The sequence below is a fragment of the Myxocyprinus asiaticus genome, chromosome 41 (genome assembly GCF_019703515.2).
Source record: "Myxocyprinus asiaticus isolate MX2 ecotype Aquarium Trade chromosome 41, UBuf_Myxa_2, whole genome shotgun sequence".
NCBI lineage: Eukaryota > Metazoa > Chordata > Actinopteri > Cypriniformes > Catostomidae > Myxocyprinus > Myxocyprinus asiaticus.
Window position 1 is genome coordinate 34,484,563 of NC_059384.1, and position 19,751 is coordinate 34,504,313.

The 19,751-nt window shown below is 37.1% G+C and overlaps 1 protein-coding gene across 7 annotated transcripts in view; it reads left to right on the forward strand.

Moving 5' to 3' along the window:
- Positions 1 to 19,751, forward strand: part of LOC127431843 (rho GTPase-activating protein 21-like) — a 165,598-nt gene that overhangs the window by 95,140 nt on the left and 50,707 nt on the right. For all 7 annotated transcript variants that reach the window (XM_051682443.1, XM_051682442.1, XM_051682437.1 and 4 more), the window contains one exon: positions 9,265 to 9,286. In XM_051682443.1, the coding sequence (XP_051538403.1) occupies positions 9,265 to 9,286 (22 nt within the window). The remainder of the gene's footprint in view (positions 1 to 9,264; positions 9,287 to 19,751) is intronic.

Here is a 19,751-nt window from a genome sequence, read left to right on the forward strand (position 1 = left end):
CCTACCCATAAACCTAACCCTCACAAAACACTTTCTGCATTTTTACATTTTCAATAAAACATTGTTTAGTATGTTTTTTTTAAGTGATTTGAATTATGGGGACACTAGAAATGTCCTCATAAACCACATTTATAGCATAATACCCTTGTAATTACCAGTTTGTAACCTAAAAAAAAAAAAGTCCTCGTAAACCACTTAAACCTGCCCACACACACACACACACACACACACACACACACACACACACACACACACACACATACCCAAACCGTTGGTTTAATTTAGCTGTCTTCAGTAGAAGTTTGGTGCTCTGCTTAGCAATGTTCTGCCACTCTTTCAAAGATGCACTTAAAACTAAATGCAAATGTGTAAAAATGTAGGAATACTCTTTCCCATAGAGTAATTGTATTGTTCAAGAAGTTTCTCTAAGATTAGGTCTATGTATGCACCTTTGTTTTTTTTTTGGTTTGTTTTACATTAAAAATATTTATAAACACCCTTAAAACAAGATACATTTACTTGAGAGGCAAAATCACAAAACAGTGGAGACCGGGGATAGTTGTCACTTGGGGAATTTGTCTCAAGGGCTATATCTCAGTAACAATCAAATTTGGAGTCAAAAATCCAATTGCACAAATGTGTTTACTCTAGCAGATGTTTTGTATGTTGGTTTTAAACACCTAGTTCAAAAACCTTCTTAAATTAGAACAATTTATGTGAATTATATTATTATATTGTCTCCGCGGTAACGCGCTCAACAAGCCGTGTGATAAGATGCGCGGATTGACTGTCTTACGTGGAGGCAACTGAGATTCGTCCTCCACCACCCGGATTGAGGCGAGTCACTATGCCACCACGAGGACCCAGAGCACATTGGAATTGGGCATTCCAAATTAGGGAGAAATCACAAAAAAAAAAAAAAAAAAAAAAATGTTTACAGATTTACCCCATTCACTTCCATTGCAAGTGACTTACTAGCTGCGTTTATACTATTGAGCCAAATGAGGGCATACTAGTGTGTGCCAGGGCCAGTTGCGTTCCCACTGTCACTTCCGGGGCTTTATTGTGCCTCCTCTGGGCTTTGTCGGGGCCAACAACCAATGGCCTTTGGCCCGTCGAGTACCATTGGGCCAAATAAGACCAACTGGGGAGTGAGGCGAGGTCAATGTCAAAGGCGGAATTTCACCGAACTTGCCAGGTTGTGTATCCAGCGCAAAATGGTACACGTTCTGGAAAATGTAAAAAATTGCGGGTACAGTACAAGTCTGTTAAAATGCACAGTGGACAAAGCGGTGGCCAAAAAAATAACTTTCCATGGTTCGAGGTCATGGACGGTGTGCTGGGACAATGTCCCTCTGTTAGTGGAGAGACCACTTGGGACACCATGGCACTTATAGTCGGTGAGTTGTCAACGCTAACTTATCTTGCTAGCTAGCTAATGTTTACAAATGATATAAACTCGGTATTCTAGATAACTAGATAACATGATTCCAGCTTGAGCTTCCCTCTTGCTTGTGAAATGGGCGGGGTGTGTGACGTTGGCACCAGGGCGGTGTGTTAAAGGTGGGTTTTTGGGCAACACTCTGGGGCTACTGGCCCTATGGTGGGAACACAGATACATTTTGGTTTCGCAGCTCGAAGTTTGAGGCTATTGGTACCGGCTGGCCAGAATTATAACCTCCAAAAGTACATTTTCACTATCATCATATAAACAGTATATAAACAAGTATCACAACACCCCCCTGTTTCAGCACAGTTGAGCTCTCACCATATTTTTAAAAGATGCACTCAAAGTGGGTGTGATCATTAGCGGAGTGAGGGGAGAAGGGGGAGTGAACCCAACAACTGTCTGATCTAGTCACTCAGTTTTATTTTAATAATGCAGCTAACAGCATCAAAGTTTCTCACAATTGCTCGTAACAGAATGCACAAATAAATTATACACTGTTTTGTAAGCTCACAATACATTACTCACACTGGTAATCTGTAAATTAATATGCAAATAAATGCCAAGCCATGTCCTCTGTATCGAAAATATGTTCATGTTTTTTTTTACACTTTAATAACTTTTGAGACTTATTCCAAGACAACTTACAAATATAAGTGCTTAGATCAGTTAACATACATTAGGTATGGATGGATGGATGGATCATGGATGGATGGATAGCGTTTGTGTCTGGGACAATCAATGTAAACCGCGTCTCTAACGAGTCCCAGTCAGAGACACCACACATCAAAGGGTAATTTAATGGAAAGCCTAAACCACGTACGTTACGACTTGTGACATTGACACAATGTTCATTTAAAACCCGGAAGACGAAAATAGTCTTGAAATAAAAAATAATGATTTCTGACATTCTCTGCCCTTGTGTGCAAGACATGTATACCTGTTCACATCTCAAAAAATGTGTTGTACTGTACCCTTTAATCAAACCACACCAGCAAGGGTTAACCTTTTTTCCTGGAAGGTTTGATTGTGTTCATGGGACAAAGATACACTATATTGCCAAAAGTATTCGCTCATCTGCCTTTAGACGCATATGAACTTAAGTGACATCCCATTCTTAATCCATAGGGTTTAATATGACGTCGGCCCACCCTTTGCAGCTATAACAGCTTCAACTCTTCTGGGAAGGCTTTCCACAAGGTTTAGGAGTGTGTTTATGGGAATTTTTGACCATTCTTCCAGAAGCACATTTGTGAGGTCAGACACTGATGTTGGACAAGAAGGCCTGGCTCGCAGTCTTTGCTCTAATTCATCCCAAAGGTGCTCTATCGGGTTGAGGTCAGGACTCTGTGCAGGCCAGTCAAATTCTTCCACACCAAACTCGCTCATCCATTGTCTTTATGGACCTTGATTTGTGCACTGGTGCGCAGTCATGTTGGAACAGGAAGGGGCCATCCCCAAACTGTTCCCACAAAGTTGGGAGCATGGAATTGTCCAAAATCTCTTGGTATGCTGAAGCATTCAGAGTTCCTTTCACTGGAACTAAGGGGCCAAGCCCAGCTCCTGAAAAACAACCCCACACCATGATCCCCCCTCCACCAAACTTCACAGTTGGCACAATGCAGTCAGACAAGCACCGTTCTCCTGGCAACCGCCAAACCCAGACTCGTCCATCAGATTGCCAGATGGAGAAGCACTTGGTGATGTATGGCTTGGATGCAGCTGCTCGGCCATGGAAACCCATTCCATGAAGCTCTCTACGCACTGTTCTTGAGCTAATCTGAAGGCCACATGAACTTTGGAGGTCTGTAGCGATTGACTCTGCAGAAAGTTGGCGACCTCTGCGCACTATGAGCCTCAGCATCCGCTGACCCTGCTCTGTCATTTTACGTGGCCTGCCACTTCGTGGCTGAGTTGCTGTCATTCCCAATCGCTTCCACTTTGTTATAATACCACTGACAGTTGACTGTGGAATATTTAGTAGCGAGGAAATTTCACGACTGGACTGGTTGCACAGATGGCATCCTATCACAGTACCACGCTGGAATTCACTGAGCTCCTGAGAGCGGCCCATTCTTTCACAAATGTTTGTAGAAGCAGTCTGCATGCCTAGGTGCTTAATTTTATTCACCTGTGGCCATGGAAGTGATTGGAACACCTGAATTCAATTATTTGGATGGGTGAGCGAATACTTTTGGCAATATAGTGTATGTTTTGTGAAAGTCAGGTTGGGGCATGTTGTCACATGTTTAAAATGTCATAAATTGATTAAAAATAATAATAATAATAATTACAATATTGGTTGGCCAAAATAATGTTTTGATATTTTTGTGTTAACTTTTAAATTTTAGTTGTTTCATTAATTCTTTTGCTTTTAAAAGTTTAGCTGAAAAACCTGTTAATATGCTGTTTAATGCAGGTGTAGATTTAAAGAGAGGCATAGATTTTGTTTTGTGTTGGTGTAATGGGGAGGTGACAGGGATACGTGTTCATATGGAACCTACGCCACAAGTTTAATGGCAGGTTCCACTGTGACAATTTACCCCATATAGTGTGTCAAAATTTCTTGCTATTGGTGCAAGTTTATCACAAAAGGTCAATGTGTTTAGTGAACTGTGTATTTTTCATGGGCAATAATGGGGGAAATGTTTAATAGTTGTTGTTTTTTTTTGTAGCCAAGACTTTAATGTATGTTGCTGTACAGAAAATGACTTTCAAAAATAAACCTAACCTCAGAAATATTCACTGGAGTAAAAAGTGTGAAATATAAAGATGCACCAATAAAAATGTTTCTCTCCCAGTCCGATTCCGGTACCTGAACTCTCCGTATCGGCTGATGCTGATCCGATTCCAGTGTTTTCTTTTTTTCTTAATCAGTTTAGAATATCAATTCTTCACTGCATGGAACTGATTGGGGATACTCGATCACATTATTTAATTATAAAATAGAGAAGATTAAAAAAAATGACATAAAAAATATTAAGAAGTAGAAAAGAAGCCAGTTCTCTTTACACATTTTTTTCATCTTGTATCTGGTCTTGAGACCTCTTTTTCATTCACTTCAGTTGTATTAGGATATCAGTCCACTTTTCAATCACAGTTATTAACCCAGTCAACTTAAATATTATTGAAATTTCAAATAAAAGATAATAATCAAAGAAAAATAATAATAATATCAATATCAATAATAATAATAATAATACATATTGAAATTTTATAGTTTCTTAACTTTAAACCTTGGGGCTTTTATTTTGGTGGAACACTCCAGGAAGATGGTGACCTCAGAGTGTCTGTTTGTGGGCTAGTTCACAGTAGTATTTGCTCTTTTCATTCAAAATCTGGTGAAATGCTCCTCAGGTTCTGATCTCAATGCATGTTAAAAGAGTGACTATATATATATATATATACACACACACACACACACACACACACACACTACCGGTCAAAACTTTTGAAAACTTGACTGAAATGTTTCTCATGATCTTAAAAATCTTTTGATCTGAAGGCGTATGCTTAAATGTTTGAAATTAGTTTTGTAGACAAAAATATAATTGTGCTACCATATTCATTTATTTTAATATTAATTAATTAATTTTGATGACTTGGACCAAATAATAAAGAAAAGCAGCCAATAAGTGCCCAACATAGATGGGAACTCCTTCAATACTGTTTAAAAAGCATCCCAGGGTGATACCTCAAGAAGTTGGTTGAGAAAATGTCAAGAGTACATGTCTGCAAATTCTAGGCAAAGGGTGACTACTTTGAAGATGCTAAAATATAACACAGTTTTGATTTATTTTGGATTTTTATAGTCACAAGGTAATTCCCATAGTTCCATTTATGTTATTCCATAGTTGTGAAAAAATAAATAAATAAATAATAAAGAATGAGTGTTTCAAAACTTTTGACCGGTAGTGTGTGTGTGTGTGTGTATAAATATATAGACAGTGAAGTTTACATACACTTAGGTTGAAGTCATTAAAACTCATTTTTTAACCACTTCACAGATTTCATATTAGCAAACTATAGTTTTGGTAAGTCATTTAGGACATCTACTTTGTGCATGACACAAGTAATTTTTCCAACAACTGTTTGCAGACAGATTGTTTCACTTTTAATTGACTATAATCACAATTCCAGTGGGTCAGAAGTTTACCTACACCAAGATAACTGTGCTATTAAGCAGCTTGGAAAATTCCAGAAAATTATGTCAAGCCTTTAGACAATTAGCTTCTGATAGGAGGTGTACTGAATTGGAGGTGTACCTGTGGATGTATTTTAAGGCCTATTTTCAAACTCAGTGCCTCTTTGCTTGACATCATGGGAAAATCAAAAGAAATCAGCCAAGATCTCAGAAAAAAAAAATTGTGGACCTCCACAAGTCTGGTTCATCTTTGGGAGCAATTTCCAAACTCCTGAAGGTACCACGTTCATCTGTACAAACAATAATACGCAAGTATAAACACCATGGGTCAACACAGCCATCATACCTCTCAGGAAGGAGACACATTCGGTCTCCTAGAGATGAGCGTAGTTTGGTGCGAAAAGTGCAAATCAATCCCAGAACAACAGCAAAGGACCTTATGAAGATGCAGGAGGAAACAGGTAGACAAGTATCTATATCCACATTAAAACTAGTCCTATATTGACATAACCTGAAAGGCGGCCCTGCAAGGAAGAAGCCACTGCTCCAAAACTGCCATAAAAAAGCCAGAATAGAGTATAAGAGTGCACATGGGGACAAAGATCTTACTTTTTGGAGAAATGTCCTCTGGTCTAATTACACTAATTGTGTGTGTTACACTAATGACTCAGTTACACCAGTTCTGTCTGGAATAATGGGCCAAAATTCCAGCAACTTATTGTGAGAAGCTTTTGGAAGGCTACCCAAAATGTTTGACCCAAGTTAAACAAATTAAAGGCAATGCTACCAAATACTAACAATGTGTATGTAAACTTCTGACCCGCTGGGAATATGATGAAATAAATAAAAGCTGAAATAAATAATTCTCTCTTCTATTATTCTGACATTTCACATTCTTAAAATAAAGTAGTGATCCTAACTTTTTCAACTTAACATCTGTATCAGTTGAGTGACACATTCAAAGTCATAGTGTGAATATATAACCTAATATTAATAATATTTCTAAATAGCAGGATTTTTTAAAAATACAGCCATGTCATAATTATTCAACCCCTATTGCATGTAGCTGTTTCTTAAATACGTATGTAAGGCTACACAAGTAATTGTTTTAAAACAAAATTAATCATCAATCTGCAATGGCACTTACGTATTTAAGTTTTAAAATGTAAGTTTAGCGTTGTAAGCAAAAATGTATTTCTATGCAAAAAATGCAATTAAAAATAAGCTGTCTCAAAAGCTAATAGAGGAGATTATTTCATTACACAAGAAAGGTCATGGCTAAAAGTACATTTACATTACAAAAGTACATTAAAAATGTGATGCCTTCAGTGTGTAAATTGAAGGTCGGTGATCGCTGGACTTTCCAGCAAGACAATAACACCAAGGATACATCCAAGTTGTCCAAAATCTGGTTCAGGGATAGGTTGTGGAATGTCCTTAAATGGCCCTTTCAGTCCATCATTAAAATCCCATTGCAAACCTTTGTTGGGATTTCAAGGAAGCAGTGGCAGCACAGAAACTAAAGAATGTCAATGAGCTGGAAGCTTTTGCTCATTAGAAATGTATAAAAATTCTAACAGAGAGGTGTCCGAAGCCTGAGAACACTTACCTGAAACATTTATTTGCTGTTATTAAGGATAAAGGATGCTTTGGGGGTTGAATATTTTTGACATAACATTTCTGGAGAGAATTAGTTATTTTTTATTTTTAAGTTTGGGTAACTGAACTCTTTGTTCTTAGAATCACTCAAATGTGTATTAAAAACTTACTTTGACTGTTTACTGAGGTTTTAGTTGATGTGTTTTAATTCACATCACCAGAATGTATTGCTGGTCAGGGGGTTGAATAATTTTGATTGCAACTGTATATATATATATATATATATATATATATATATATATATATATATATATATATATATATACACACTACCGGTCAAAAGTTTTGAAACTCTTATTCTTTATTATAATTTTTTCTCTTCACATTTTAGAATAATAGTAAAGTTATCAAAACTATGGAATAACATAAATGGAACTATGGGAATTATGTTGTGACTATAAAAATCCAAAGTAAATCATAACTGTGTTATATTTGAGTATCTTCAAAGTAGTCACCCTTTGTCTAGAATTTGCAGACATGTACTCTTGACATTTTCTCAACCAACTTCTTGAGGTATCACCCTGGGATGCTTTTTAAACAGTATTGAAGGAGTTCCCATCTATGTTGGGCACTTATTGGTCATCCAAGTCATCAATTTCAAAAACGTTTTTTTTATTTTTTTTATTAAATTTTAGTTTTATAATGAAATAAATTAATATGGTGGTACAATTATATTTTTGTCTGCAAAACTAATTTCAAACATTTAAGCATACGCCTTCAGATCAAAAGATTTTTAAGATCATGAGAAACATTTCAGTCAAGTGTTTCAAAACTTTTGACCAGTAGTGTGTGTGTGTGTGTGTGTGTGTGTGTGTGTGTATATATATATATATATATTTACTGAGTTGGGGATGGGGGTCAAAATGACAATTTTCGCCTATGATTTTAGAGCAAAATTACTGGTCAGAAATTTGGCAGCATCTTTATTTTATTTTTACACAGAGATAGTAGGTCTATTACTAAAATCAGTTGACTTCAGCAACTCTTGTTGCATTATATGCTAATGTTAAGATTCCAAAAATGGGGAAAAACACTTATTTTGTGTGTGTGTTGTTTTTCCAAAGTTGGAGTGCCTGTAACTCCAGAAGTATTAAATATATCTTAATATCCTGGTTCAGAACAAACCTTTTTCTTTCTTCATTTTTAAGGCTCTATATGGTTAAATCCCAGAGATATAGGGCTCTCAATGTGACTCAATTCACACATTTTTAAATTTGACCCATTTTCAATTATCGAAAACCATATATGTGTCACATATTAGGAAGCTAGATTTTCTTGTCTGACAAAAAAACAAAGATCTGAAGTACAAATTCGGTTGAAACTAGAAATGTACATTTATTGATTTAAATGAAAATAATGTCAAAATCTTGAGTCCAAAAATACACTAATATTAAGGATAAGCAACACATGTGGCTCTTCAGTTATTGCAATACCTATATCAAGTTTTTGATATAGTTATTAGATGCGGTTTAACAAGTGTACTTAATACCTTTCCACTCAGACATATTTCTGCATTGTCTCTCTCTTTGTGAGTGTGTGTGTATGTGTGTGTGTGTGTGTGTGAGGGCAGGTTTAAGTGGTTTACGAGGACTTTTTTTTTTTTAGGTTACAAACTGGTAATTACAAGGGTATTATGCTATAAATGTGGTTTATGAGGACATTTCTAGTGTCCCCATAATTCAAATCACTTAAAAAACATACTAAATGTTTTATTGAAAATGTAAAAATGCAGAAAGTGTTTTGTGAGGGTTAGGTTTAGGGGTAGGGTTAGGGTTAGGGGATAGAATCTATAGTTCATACAGTATAAAAATCATTATGTCTGTGGAGAGTCCTCATAATGATAGCTGCACCAACATGTGTGTGTGTGTGTTTAAGTGTGTAAGTGTGTAAACACAACCACTGGGATAACACTTCAAATGGATGTAATTCCGGTCCCACAGGCCTCTTGATTTCATTGAAAGACGTTTTTGAAATGGCAGAGTTATAACTGTCTTTCATCTTCTCTCTCTTTCAGGATGAAGACAATAGCAGCAGAGGTGAGTTCTACCAGTCTGTGATCCACATTCACATTGAGTTTGTTTAAGGCTTTCCTTCGAGACAGTGAACACAACTCTGGATTTACCTGGCTGCACTGATCATAGACTCATTCATAGTGAACAAAGCTTCCTATCTATGATAGATTTCCATCTTGTCTTGGATGTATTCATGCTTCATAATAATTATGTGTAGGAAGTTGCAGTGTCTGCCATGAACTTTTGAGCAAGGTGTAATATTCAGTGACTTGTTTTTGACATTATACCATCTGAAATCTTTGATGCTCGCGAAATCTCCCAGCTGGCAGTGTACAGTAGCATGCTCTCTGGCAGTTGATCAGCTGTGGGCTGGTGTTTAGTTTCTGCAGAGGAGTGCCCTGACTGTGAAACAGCAGGTGTCTGTATAAAGCATCATATGAAGATTCAGGTGCCTGATATATAACTAATAGAACTAATAGAAGCATTATTGTGTGCTCACCTCTGTTGACGCTGTCATTGCTGTAGGTTAGATTGCAGTGGCATAGGTTTCATTTGAACATGAATACATAATTACTTTAATTAATGAAAACTTGAATCAAATTAAAAAAGAACAATTAAATATCAAAATAACTCTGCATAATATTTAAATTATAAGATACATTTATACAGCACAATCCAAAATACAACAGTGTTATTTTTTGTCAAATAAAGTGCTGCACAACAGATTATGAGATATTATTTAAATATCTTACAATTATTAATTATTTATTATTATTAGTAGTAGTAGTAGAATTACAGAGAATATTACATAACTATATTAAAGTTATATATTTCAGTGAAATTTTTTTTTCCATTGAAATTGAGCTTTTATGTTGATGGAAAACCAAGTCAAGCCTTTTCAGTTTTGATGACAGCTTTACTCCTCCGAAAAAACAGGTCGCTACATGACACAGTGTGACTGTTAAACTGCTAAAGGCTGTAATTTAATTAAATAAATATGTAGTCTGTACGTACTGCATGCTTCAGGGTGAATGAGCACTCTACTCTCTGTCATCTACTTCACACAAGAGCAGTGTTTCCCACAGCATTTTGTGAGACTGTGGTGGGTGGACCTCGGACCCTCTAGGGGTAATTTTATACATTTTAAAATTAAATGCTTCAATATGGTGCATTGCAGAGCAAAATTAAGAGGCTAGATCTATGAAGAACTTTGTGCTCTTGTAAACAATTTTATGTTCTAGTAGTAATCTAATCATAAACACATTGGTTGTATAGATATGAATGGTGATGACACGGCAAAAAAGACACACGCACAAAGCATAAACGAGACGGAGTTTAACGCAGTTCACAAATGGTCAAAACACAAAATCGACTAGAGCATACATTTGAGCCAGGGCTTGACATTAAGCATTGTCATGTGCTTGTCCTCCGGACAAGTAAATTGGTCATTCACTTGTCCGAGTGAAAAGTTACTTGTCCAGAGAGAAAAAAGGACATTTATGTTACATGCTCAAGTAACATGTCAAAGTTTATGTTGTATACTTTTCTAAAATTATGACAGATGCCCAACCTAATAGTGTACCTGTGCAATCAACTAAATTCTCTGCGACAGAAATCTAAACTGCACTGGGTAAGGGAGGAGACTGTTGTCATATGATCATTATTTTATGTTACGTATGGTAGTCAAATAAAGGAAAGCCTCTATCACCATCATTTACGGCAGGGGTGCTCACACTTCTATGGAATGAGATGTACTTTTTCATCATGTTATTGCAGCAAGATCTGCCATGTATATTAAAGGCTATACATTAACACAGTACCAAAATTCCAGTAGTCTGTAGTGAAATTTGACGATTCTCAATACCAGCTTAAAAACCACAACAAATAATAACACTAACTAATATGTTAATTATGGAAGAATGGTTTCAAGTTCTTAAGTAATTATTCAAGACTAGTAAAAAGTCAGTAATAATATAACAATAAAAAACTGTAATGAATAGAAAAATTCAGTGCTTTTTTAACATCTTAAAAGTTTTTAACTGCAGTTTCAAGTATTCAGGTAAACATTCAGAATGAAATACAACATAAAACTACTACTGGTCTTCACTGTATGATTAGAATACATTAATACTTTTTAAAGCTACTAAAGTTATTCAGTCAAGAGCAGTGAGTGTTTTCTCATTTTCTTGTTATGGTTGTTTGATTATTATAATGACACACTACACTAGATGGCAGCAGGTCTATTAGCTTACATTTAAACTTACAAGTCCTACATTTTAATACAAATCTTTTTTTTTCTCCGCTGTTTACGTTCACTTTAGACATCACTCTCTGTGTTTACATGAATACCTCACCAAGACGGGCATTTTGGCGGAATTTTGAAATGTATTTGACTGTTCAGGTGCGCATTAGCACGAGCATTTTCGGAACACACGCGCAGGTTCAGCACACACAAATACATCGCCTGTCAATCAAACAGGGCGCAGCTGTTTCTAGATCACTCGAGAATTATAAAATTACATGCTCTTGATTACTTTCAACAGCAGAATAAGAATATGAACTTTCTAATAAGTGACACAAGCCTAGGCTATCACAAATATAGCTGGTTATTTTTTTGTTATTGACATTTAATCAGTCTGCTTGTCCAGTCAGGCTGTTAAAATTTCTTTCACTTGCCTCTTCAAAAATCCACTTGTCTGGGGACAAGCGTTACTGTCATGATGCTCATGTTGCGGTGTTTTCAGTGTATGAGTGCCTGGCTTCACACTTTCACTTTAAAGTGCACAGCACAGACTGTATATATATTTCATTAAATTGCAGCCTTTAATAATCTGTAATTGTCTGTTGCAAGAAGGCTTGTGTAATCTGAGACAGGGGCTAAAATTGTTACAATGTTGCACTTTCCACTTGGTTCGGTTTTACATGACAACATTTCAAAATGGACCAAAACTGTGTCCCCTTATTGGTCAGAACGTATTCCGGGATTTAGCGCATCCATTGATATAATGATATACCTGTAAAAATGTTGTCAAGAGTAACACATTTTCAAGTGTTATGTCACGCTTATGCAAAACACATTCCAGTCAGAGGTTGCACGACAAATACACTTTATCCGACATACAAATGATATGTGTGTAAAATTTGCATCATGGTTATTTTTTTCCGTCATTAGTTGCTTTTGCATTATTTCTGCATTGAAAAGTCCCTTAGCTCATGGTCACAGAGCTGGCTCTCGTGCGCACACACACACAAACAGCAGAGAGGATTTTTTTTTTTTTTTATCTGTCAAAAAGTTGCTGACGTCATCCCATTTGTATTCTGCCGCTATCAGAGAGAAGTGATCGTACTAAAATTACCTCAGGAATTATAAAAGAGCTCCTATTTTAAACATGCAACTATATATAATATAGTCCCCAAAAGGCTATATATGCGTTTTGATGATGAATTACAGTGAGGTGCTGACCTACAGATGTCTTCTCCAAAGATCCATCAGGTATGTTAATGGTTTTTTAGGGATATTGTTTGGTTTGTTGATCCATTGGGTCAGATTGCATTCTCACCACAAGCGAACTGCTCCAGGGTTCCTTTGCAATTGCATACATGAACACACAATCACACTCGGATCCGCACCAAAACAATCGTCCGAGACCAACTAGATGAGGTGGTCTCAGACGATTGTTTTGGTGCGGATCCGAGTGCGATTGCCGTGTTCATGTATGCCTAAATGAACTGAGCTAAGAGAGAAAAGGCACCAGGTTCCGAAACAAATGCTCCAAATGATCCAGGTGTGAAAACGCCCTTAAATTCCGTAATCAATGCATCGAAACTGCCGCGATACATGTAATCAACTACATAATATCATTTTGTGAAAATGTCGCCACAGTCATGTAAATTTCATGAGACCAAGTTGCACTACATCAATGACATGTTTTATTGACTCGATTTGATTGAAATGCTGTAGCTCCTTCACAGCCAAAAAAAGGGAGCTAAATCATAAATAAAGTGACATTCAAACATGCTGTATAGCCTTTAGTAAAATAAGCACCAATCATAGCCTTCACTGGCTGAACTAAACACATATTGATAACCCCTAACAATTTTGTTTTTCTTTTTTTGTTCTGTTGTGTATTTAGCAGAGGTTCTATAGCAGAGGTGCCCAAACTTTTTCCTGCGAAGGCCCAAAAATAAAACTTGATTGAGGGCCGTGGGCCGAAAGTAAATGTTGCATTATAACAAACTCAGGGCCTGAAATTAATTTTTGAAAATGGGGGGTTGGGGAGGAATTCATATGGGGGGGGGCATTTTTTACCTTTACAAAGGTAATTTTTTCTAACTTTGACTCGATCATCCTTTTAAGTCAAATACTTTAATATAAACAATTAATTCAATTTTACAAAATTGCATGATCTCTACATTGCATAATATGTTCTATTTTTTTCTTCTCATTCACATATTTCCAAATATTTTGGCTATTAAATTAACATACAAAACTAATGCACTGAAACAGAGGAGTAGATGACAGCATTTCTCCAGATTTGGAATGAAGAGCTTATAAAAAATAAAAAAAACTTAGCAACACCTTAGTAACTCCAAACCAGTTTAATAAAACAATGAACATTAGTCAGAGATATGATTCATACACCAAACGTGGTTAATGATCTGTAAAATGATTATTGTATAATTAATAAAATTTTATTCAACATCAAGGCAATTTAACACATCCAGATATTATCTTTGTTTATATTCTTATTAACTACATTGTAGCATTTGATAATTTTAGCGCGAGCACGACACTGAACTGGTGCGCAGCGTGAGAAGTGGAGTGACCGTCTGTGCGTGTTTATAGCGCGAGCATCCACCACTGACTCTGCAACATCTGCACAACAGACGACACGAAACAAATAATGTTCAGCAAAAATTCAAATGAAGATTGCAATGGATATATTTGGAACTATATCAGATTGCAGGGGATATTTTATTTTTTTGCCCAGAGCCTCTGTTAATTTCCAACCCTGGATGGAACTAGAGATGGAGATGAGATATGTAACAGGTGTTTAAGTGTCTCTCTTCACCATAGGCCTATAGCTGGTACATTACACAAATAATTTTTGCTATTTCTGCCTTTCTTGCAAATGTACTGCATTATGAATAATGAGGGAGTGCCAAGATATGAAAGGCATTGATTTGTTCATCTGTATCTGTTGGTTTACTAATTCGCAGTTGCACTGTAAAGTGAATAAAAGTGTGTGGGAATTTCCTGCATTATGAACGTGGAACTTGCAAGAATTATTAAAATTGTGCGCAATACCCGCAATCCCGTGCCGAATTTCAGGCTCTGAAAACTGTATTATATTAAAATATGAAAGTTGCCCTGGTTCCCCTCCTTTATGATTTCATTATACAAAAAACATTACTATAATAATTTATAATAATAATTAAACTCTGTAATAATTAAACTAATTATTACTCTGCAATCTGCTAAATTAATTCAGTGAAAAGCTGCGTCAATAGCATCCTCCCCTGTCATATATGACAAGGCGGGTCAATCAAAGGTCATCAGGGGCCAACTTTGGCCTGCAGGCCCTGGTTTGGGCACCTCTGTTCTATAGGATGGCTGTAGTGAACCAATCACCCTGCCGGTGTAAGCCTTTTTGAAGAGGTTTTCCTACAGAAAATTAAGCTGCAGAAATTTCTCGTAACCATCCCTAAATGGTGCATTCTAGAGAGTTGTGTGTCAGGGGGTATAACCTGAGACTCTCTCTCTTACTCACACAAACTCTTTATTGTATTGTTAAGGAAATGCTGCCCATATGCTGCCTTCATTTGGCAGCATGTATTACTCCACTAAAGGACAGTACTCTGAGATGTTACTTGGTGGTTGCTTTGCACAGGTAAATAGAGCCCACCTCCAAGTCTCTATGATATTCTGGTCTCTTAGATATGGCTCAGTATCCTCCTTCAATGTAAGTCAATGGGATTTTTCAATTGTTTTATCGTCCGCCATGCGAAAAGTCTGGTCGCTTAGGAAAGTAATAGCACACCTCTCCTCAACAAACAACATTATTTGAGATATCATTCATGTCTCTAGCACAAAAGGTGTGGGACAAGTTAAGAATTTGACTTAATACTTAGGGTTAGGGGTTAGAACAAACTCAACGATATATCAAACTGTGCGCAGAAGTCTGCAATCAAACCTCAGAGCTTTCAAAATGAACCCAAACATTTCTCATTAAATTGAAGCAGGAACTGAGCCATATCTAGAGACCAGATTATCATAGAGACTTGGGGGTAGGCTCTGACTTGGCCAGTAAGCAACCACCTGGAACACCTGAGCATCATGGCAGTGAGTTTTGCACAGGCAAGCACCACTCACAGCTTTCTTCAGAAAATGTAAAAATCGAATTTTTTAGGAGAACAATTTGTCTATAATATATAAGTTGATACTTAATTGAAAAAATAACTGAAAGGTCCATGAAGTCCTCCTGAGTGATGGAAGAGCAACATCTGAGCAATAACATTTTCCTCTGATTTCCACACACCATTGTCACCAAACAAGTAAAACTAGCATGTTGTCTTTTTCTTTACACTTTGGTTCTTATCGTTGCATAGCTTTAGATATTTGCTTGTATGGATGGAGATCTGCTCTCCACGTGCAGTCAATCTGGGTGGAGGGTTTGGATGTCCTCCAGGGTGAGATGTGTGTAAACAGCTTTATGAGATCAGGCCTCTTACTGCCTTTAAAATGTGTTTGAAAGAATGACGGAATGTGTGTGTTTGTTGACTTTTGCTTTAATGTCGTACAGCTCTGAAAATATTTTACTCAGCGCCCATGTCTTCCATTTACCCTCACATTCCACTCCCTCTTTCAAGATGTGTAATGGGCGAATTCACTAAACAGTTGGTCCACTGTAGTATGCAGTATTTCAGCACAAAACCCTGCATCTTACCACCCAAAGTCCAACTTAACCAGTCGTTATATGCCCTGATGTAGTGTTGTGCCATGCGTATTCAAAATAAGTAATTGGGCCTCATTCATGAAAAATCAGCTGAACTAATTTTTCTTAATCCTTCATTTAATCCTTCTTTGGAAATTGTAACACTGAATACAGCAATGGACATAGCAATTGTCAATGTTTTCTGAGCAAACACATATATGCAAAAGAGGCTCATTATAGAATGCAGCAAATTTACCTGACACAGTTAATGTGGTGCTATTATTGCCAGTGCTGGGGAAGCTACCTTGAAACTGAAGGTTCCCAAGCTACAAGTTACTCATAACTTAAAGTAGTTAAACTACAATAAAGCTGTTATTTTAAAAAGTAGTTAACTACATTACAAGCTATTAACGAAAAGCATTTTAAAGTAAAAAAAAATTAGTTAAACAACAGTTGGATGATATTATTTATTATCACCTAATAGATATATATTTAATTAGGTTGATGTTCCCTTAAGAAAATTGACAGTTTTTTCTACAGTAACTATAGTTTAACCATGGTATTTTTTAGTAAAACCATAGTAACCACAAAATGAACCGTGGTTACTACAGTCATGGTTACTGCAATATTACTATAATAAAACCATGGTTAATTTTTGTAAGGAAATAAACAAATAGGGTGACAACATTACATTGAATATTTCTGTTTAATCTACACTAATAATACTAGAAAAAACCTACTTTATGTAACTAAATCGAAATTTACTATATATTTCGCTTCAGAAAAGAAGGCAAAGACCCTTTAAGGCTGCTTGGGGCTCAAGTGAATCAGTGAATCATTTATGTGATCTAGTTCATTTACCTGAACCGTATGAAAGAACTGATGCTACAGTGTTACTGTAGAGTTTTGTGATGCTACAGCACTACTCGTTGGAAATCATAGCTTGTTACTGGAAAAGCTACACTGTTGTGAAAGAAGCTGAGCTACTGTCACGCTACTTTTCCCCAACACTGATTATCGCCACGGAAATTTGGCAGTAGATAAGTACATTTATTTAAATGGGATGTTTTTTGTGCATCTAATGATAATGGCAGCGGTAACTGTAGACAGGCAAAGAGTTTTTAGAATTTATTTTGACCTCATATGTAAGAACTTCAAGTTTCTGATCTGAAAATTGCACTGGGTACTCTTTCATGTTTAGGGCCTGTGCAAATTGAGATCAGCACTAATTCTGTTGGTGTGTTTGTGGCATTATCTGATTTGCATAATTCCTTTAGTGAATCAGGTGCTAAAACAATGCAGACTGCTTATTTATATCAATAATGAATGGGACCTTCCCCTAGCGGCCAGTGGAGATTGCTAGGAGGTTGTGACTTTTAGTTTGAAGTTATAGGTTCTTGTTTTGTCCTGATTGTTCTCCAGCTGTGTCTTGCTATGTCTAGCATTGTTAGCTGGTTCTTTTAGAGAGTCCTTGTTTCACTTGTGTTTAACAATTTGCTCTTGTTTATGAAGTTTAAAAAAAAAAAAAACTCTGCATTTGGGTTAACAACTTCCACTCGCCTGAGAATCTTCATTACAGAATGCTAGACCTGAAAATGAAGCCAGCAGAGCAAATAGCGTTTTTTGTCCAGAGATCCATGACGGTGGCAGATAACAGTTTAAGAATTTGGAGACTGGCCTCTCACACTGGTGTGTCAGAATGACCACTAAGGACTATGTTTTAGCTAGGGTTGAATAAGTGTATCAGAGAGCTGGTGCCATTGGACTGTGATAGAGTTTTGTTAGCGGAGTTTGCTGCTCAAACAGTTCTAGCAGTTTATATTTTGAGCAGCACGTTTTGCCGGAGGTGGCACCTAGTGCTCTCTCGCCGGAGGTCAAGCTCTTGAGCTCAAGGCGGAGGAGGAGGGAAAGAAAAGGCATCGGCTCCTGTCGTGATGGCAGGCATGCCTTCTCCTCTCTTCACAATTGCTGTCCCTGAGATACATCTTCCTGTTCCGATGGTCCCGGAGGTCCCCCATCAGAGGCCCCACACATTCCCTGCTCTGATAGTCTTGGAGGTCCCTGCGTTACTCCGTTTCCTGCTCTGGTTGTCCCAAAGGTCCCCTCGTCGGAGGTCACCGCGACATAGGCCCCTCTGCGCCCTGCTACTGAGGCCCCTGTTGCCTTGCCCTGGCCTCTTTAAAGGGGGGTCTCTGTAATGCATGATAGCTACCTCTAGCAGCCAGTAGAGGTCACTAGGGGGTTGTGACTATTAGTTTGAAACTTTAGGTTCTTTGCCTTTTTCCCTTTCCTGATTTTTCTCCAGCGGTCTTGTTCCCCATGTTCTCTAGCTCTTATGTTCTCGCTGTCTTTGTCTAGCATTGTTTGCTGTAGTTGGTTCATTTGGTGAGTTCTTGGTCTTGTTTCATTTGTGTTTTACATTTTGGTCTTGCTTATTACTTTTTTCTAATAAAAACTCTCCATTTGGGTTTGCAAATTTCACTCACCTGAGAATCTTCATTACAATAGCGTGTGCTAATAAACAGTGCTATCAACAGGTGCAATTCGCTAAAGTGAATTCCCCCAGTTGTGTTTATTCTTTAAATCGTTGCTTCAATTTAAGGCACAGTAAAATAAAAAATCAGCATCTGTTCAACTATTTGTTTTCCTTTTCTGTGAAAATACATGCCAGAGATATTTCATTTTATTTTCTCACCAATGTTTTGGGTGGCGTCCATGTGGACGGGGATGGAGCAATATAGAATTCCACATGATTCTTGGAGGACCAGTAAAACCCCACCTTACGTGCAGAGGCCAGACTTGGTTTGGATGTGCTCCAGACGTGGACTCTAGAAAGGGGTGGAGGGACATTTAACAACCTTAAATGTCCTCTGTGCAAGTTTTAAACAACATTTTAATATTTTCTAACATAATGCCATTTCTTAAGACAATAAAGTACCAACCAAAAGTTTGTAAAAATTATGATGAACATTTCTGAATGAAAAGGCTCATTACAAATGTTGTTGTCAATACACTACAACATTTGGGGTTTGCCCACAAATTTTAAGCCATGTTGCCGTGTTGTTCTTCAGAATGAAAAATGCGGTAAAATGATTGAGTAAAATAAATTACAAATCAACATTTTAAGTCAGAAATTAGGAAGTATAAGGAACATGTACAGGTCTTGTAAATGGACAACATTTCTTTTAAGCGCATTTTTTATTTCGTTTATTTTAAAATGTCCTGCAGTGTAATAAATTATTTAAATGTACAAATAATATTCCATGTAGCATTTTAATTACTATATGGTCATAAATGCTGCATGCATAATAATTATTAAAAAAATGAGAAAAGGCTGTTTGTAACAGGCAAGGACGAGGCGGGAACCGGCTGAACAGTAAAAATTAAGTTTAACGTAACATAAAACAAACATAAACAAACACAGACGCACATGCAACGTGGCCGCATACGTCTCGAACTGGCACCTCCGGCTCCCCTTTATCTCGCTCTCCCGCTGATCAGCTGATTCAGTGCCAGCCGTGCATCATCACGGCCTGGCCACGCCCTCCTCCTTG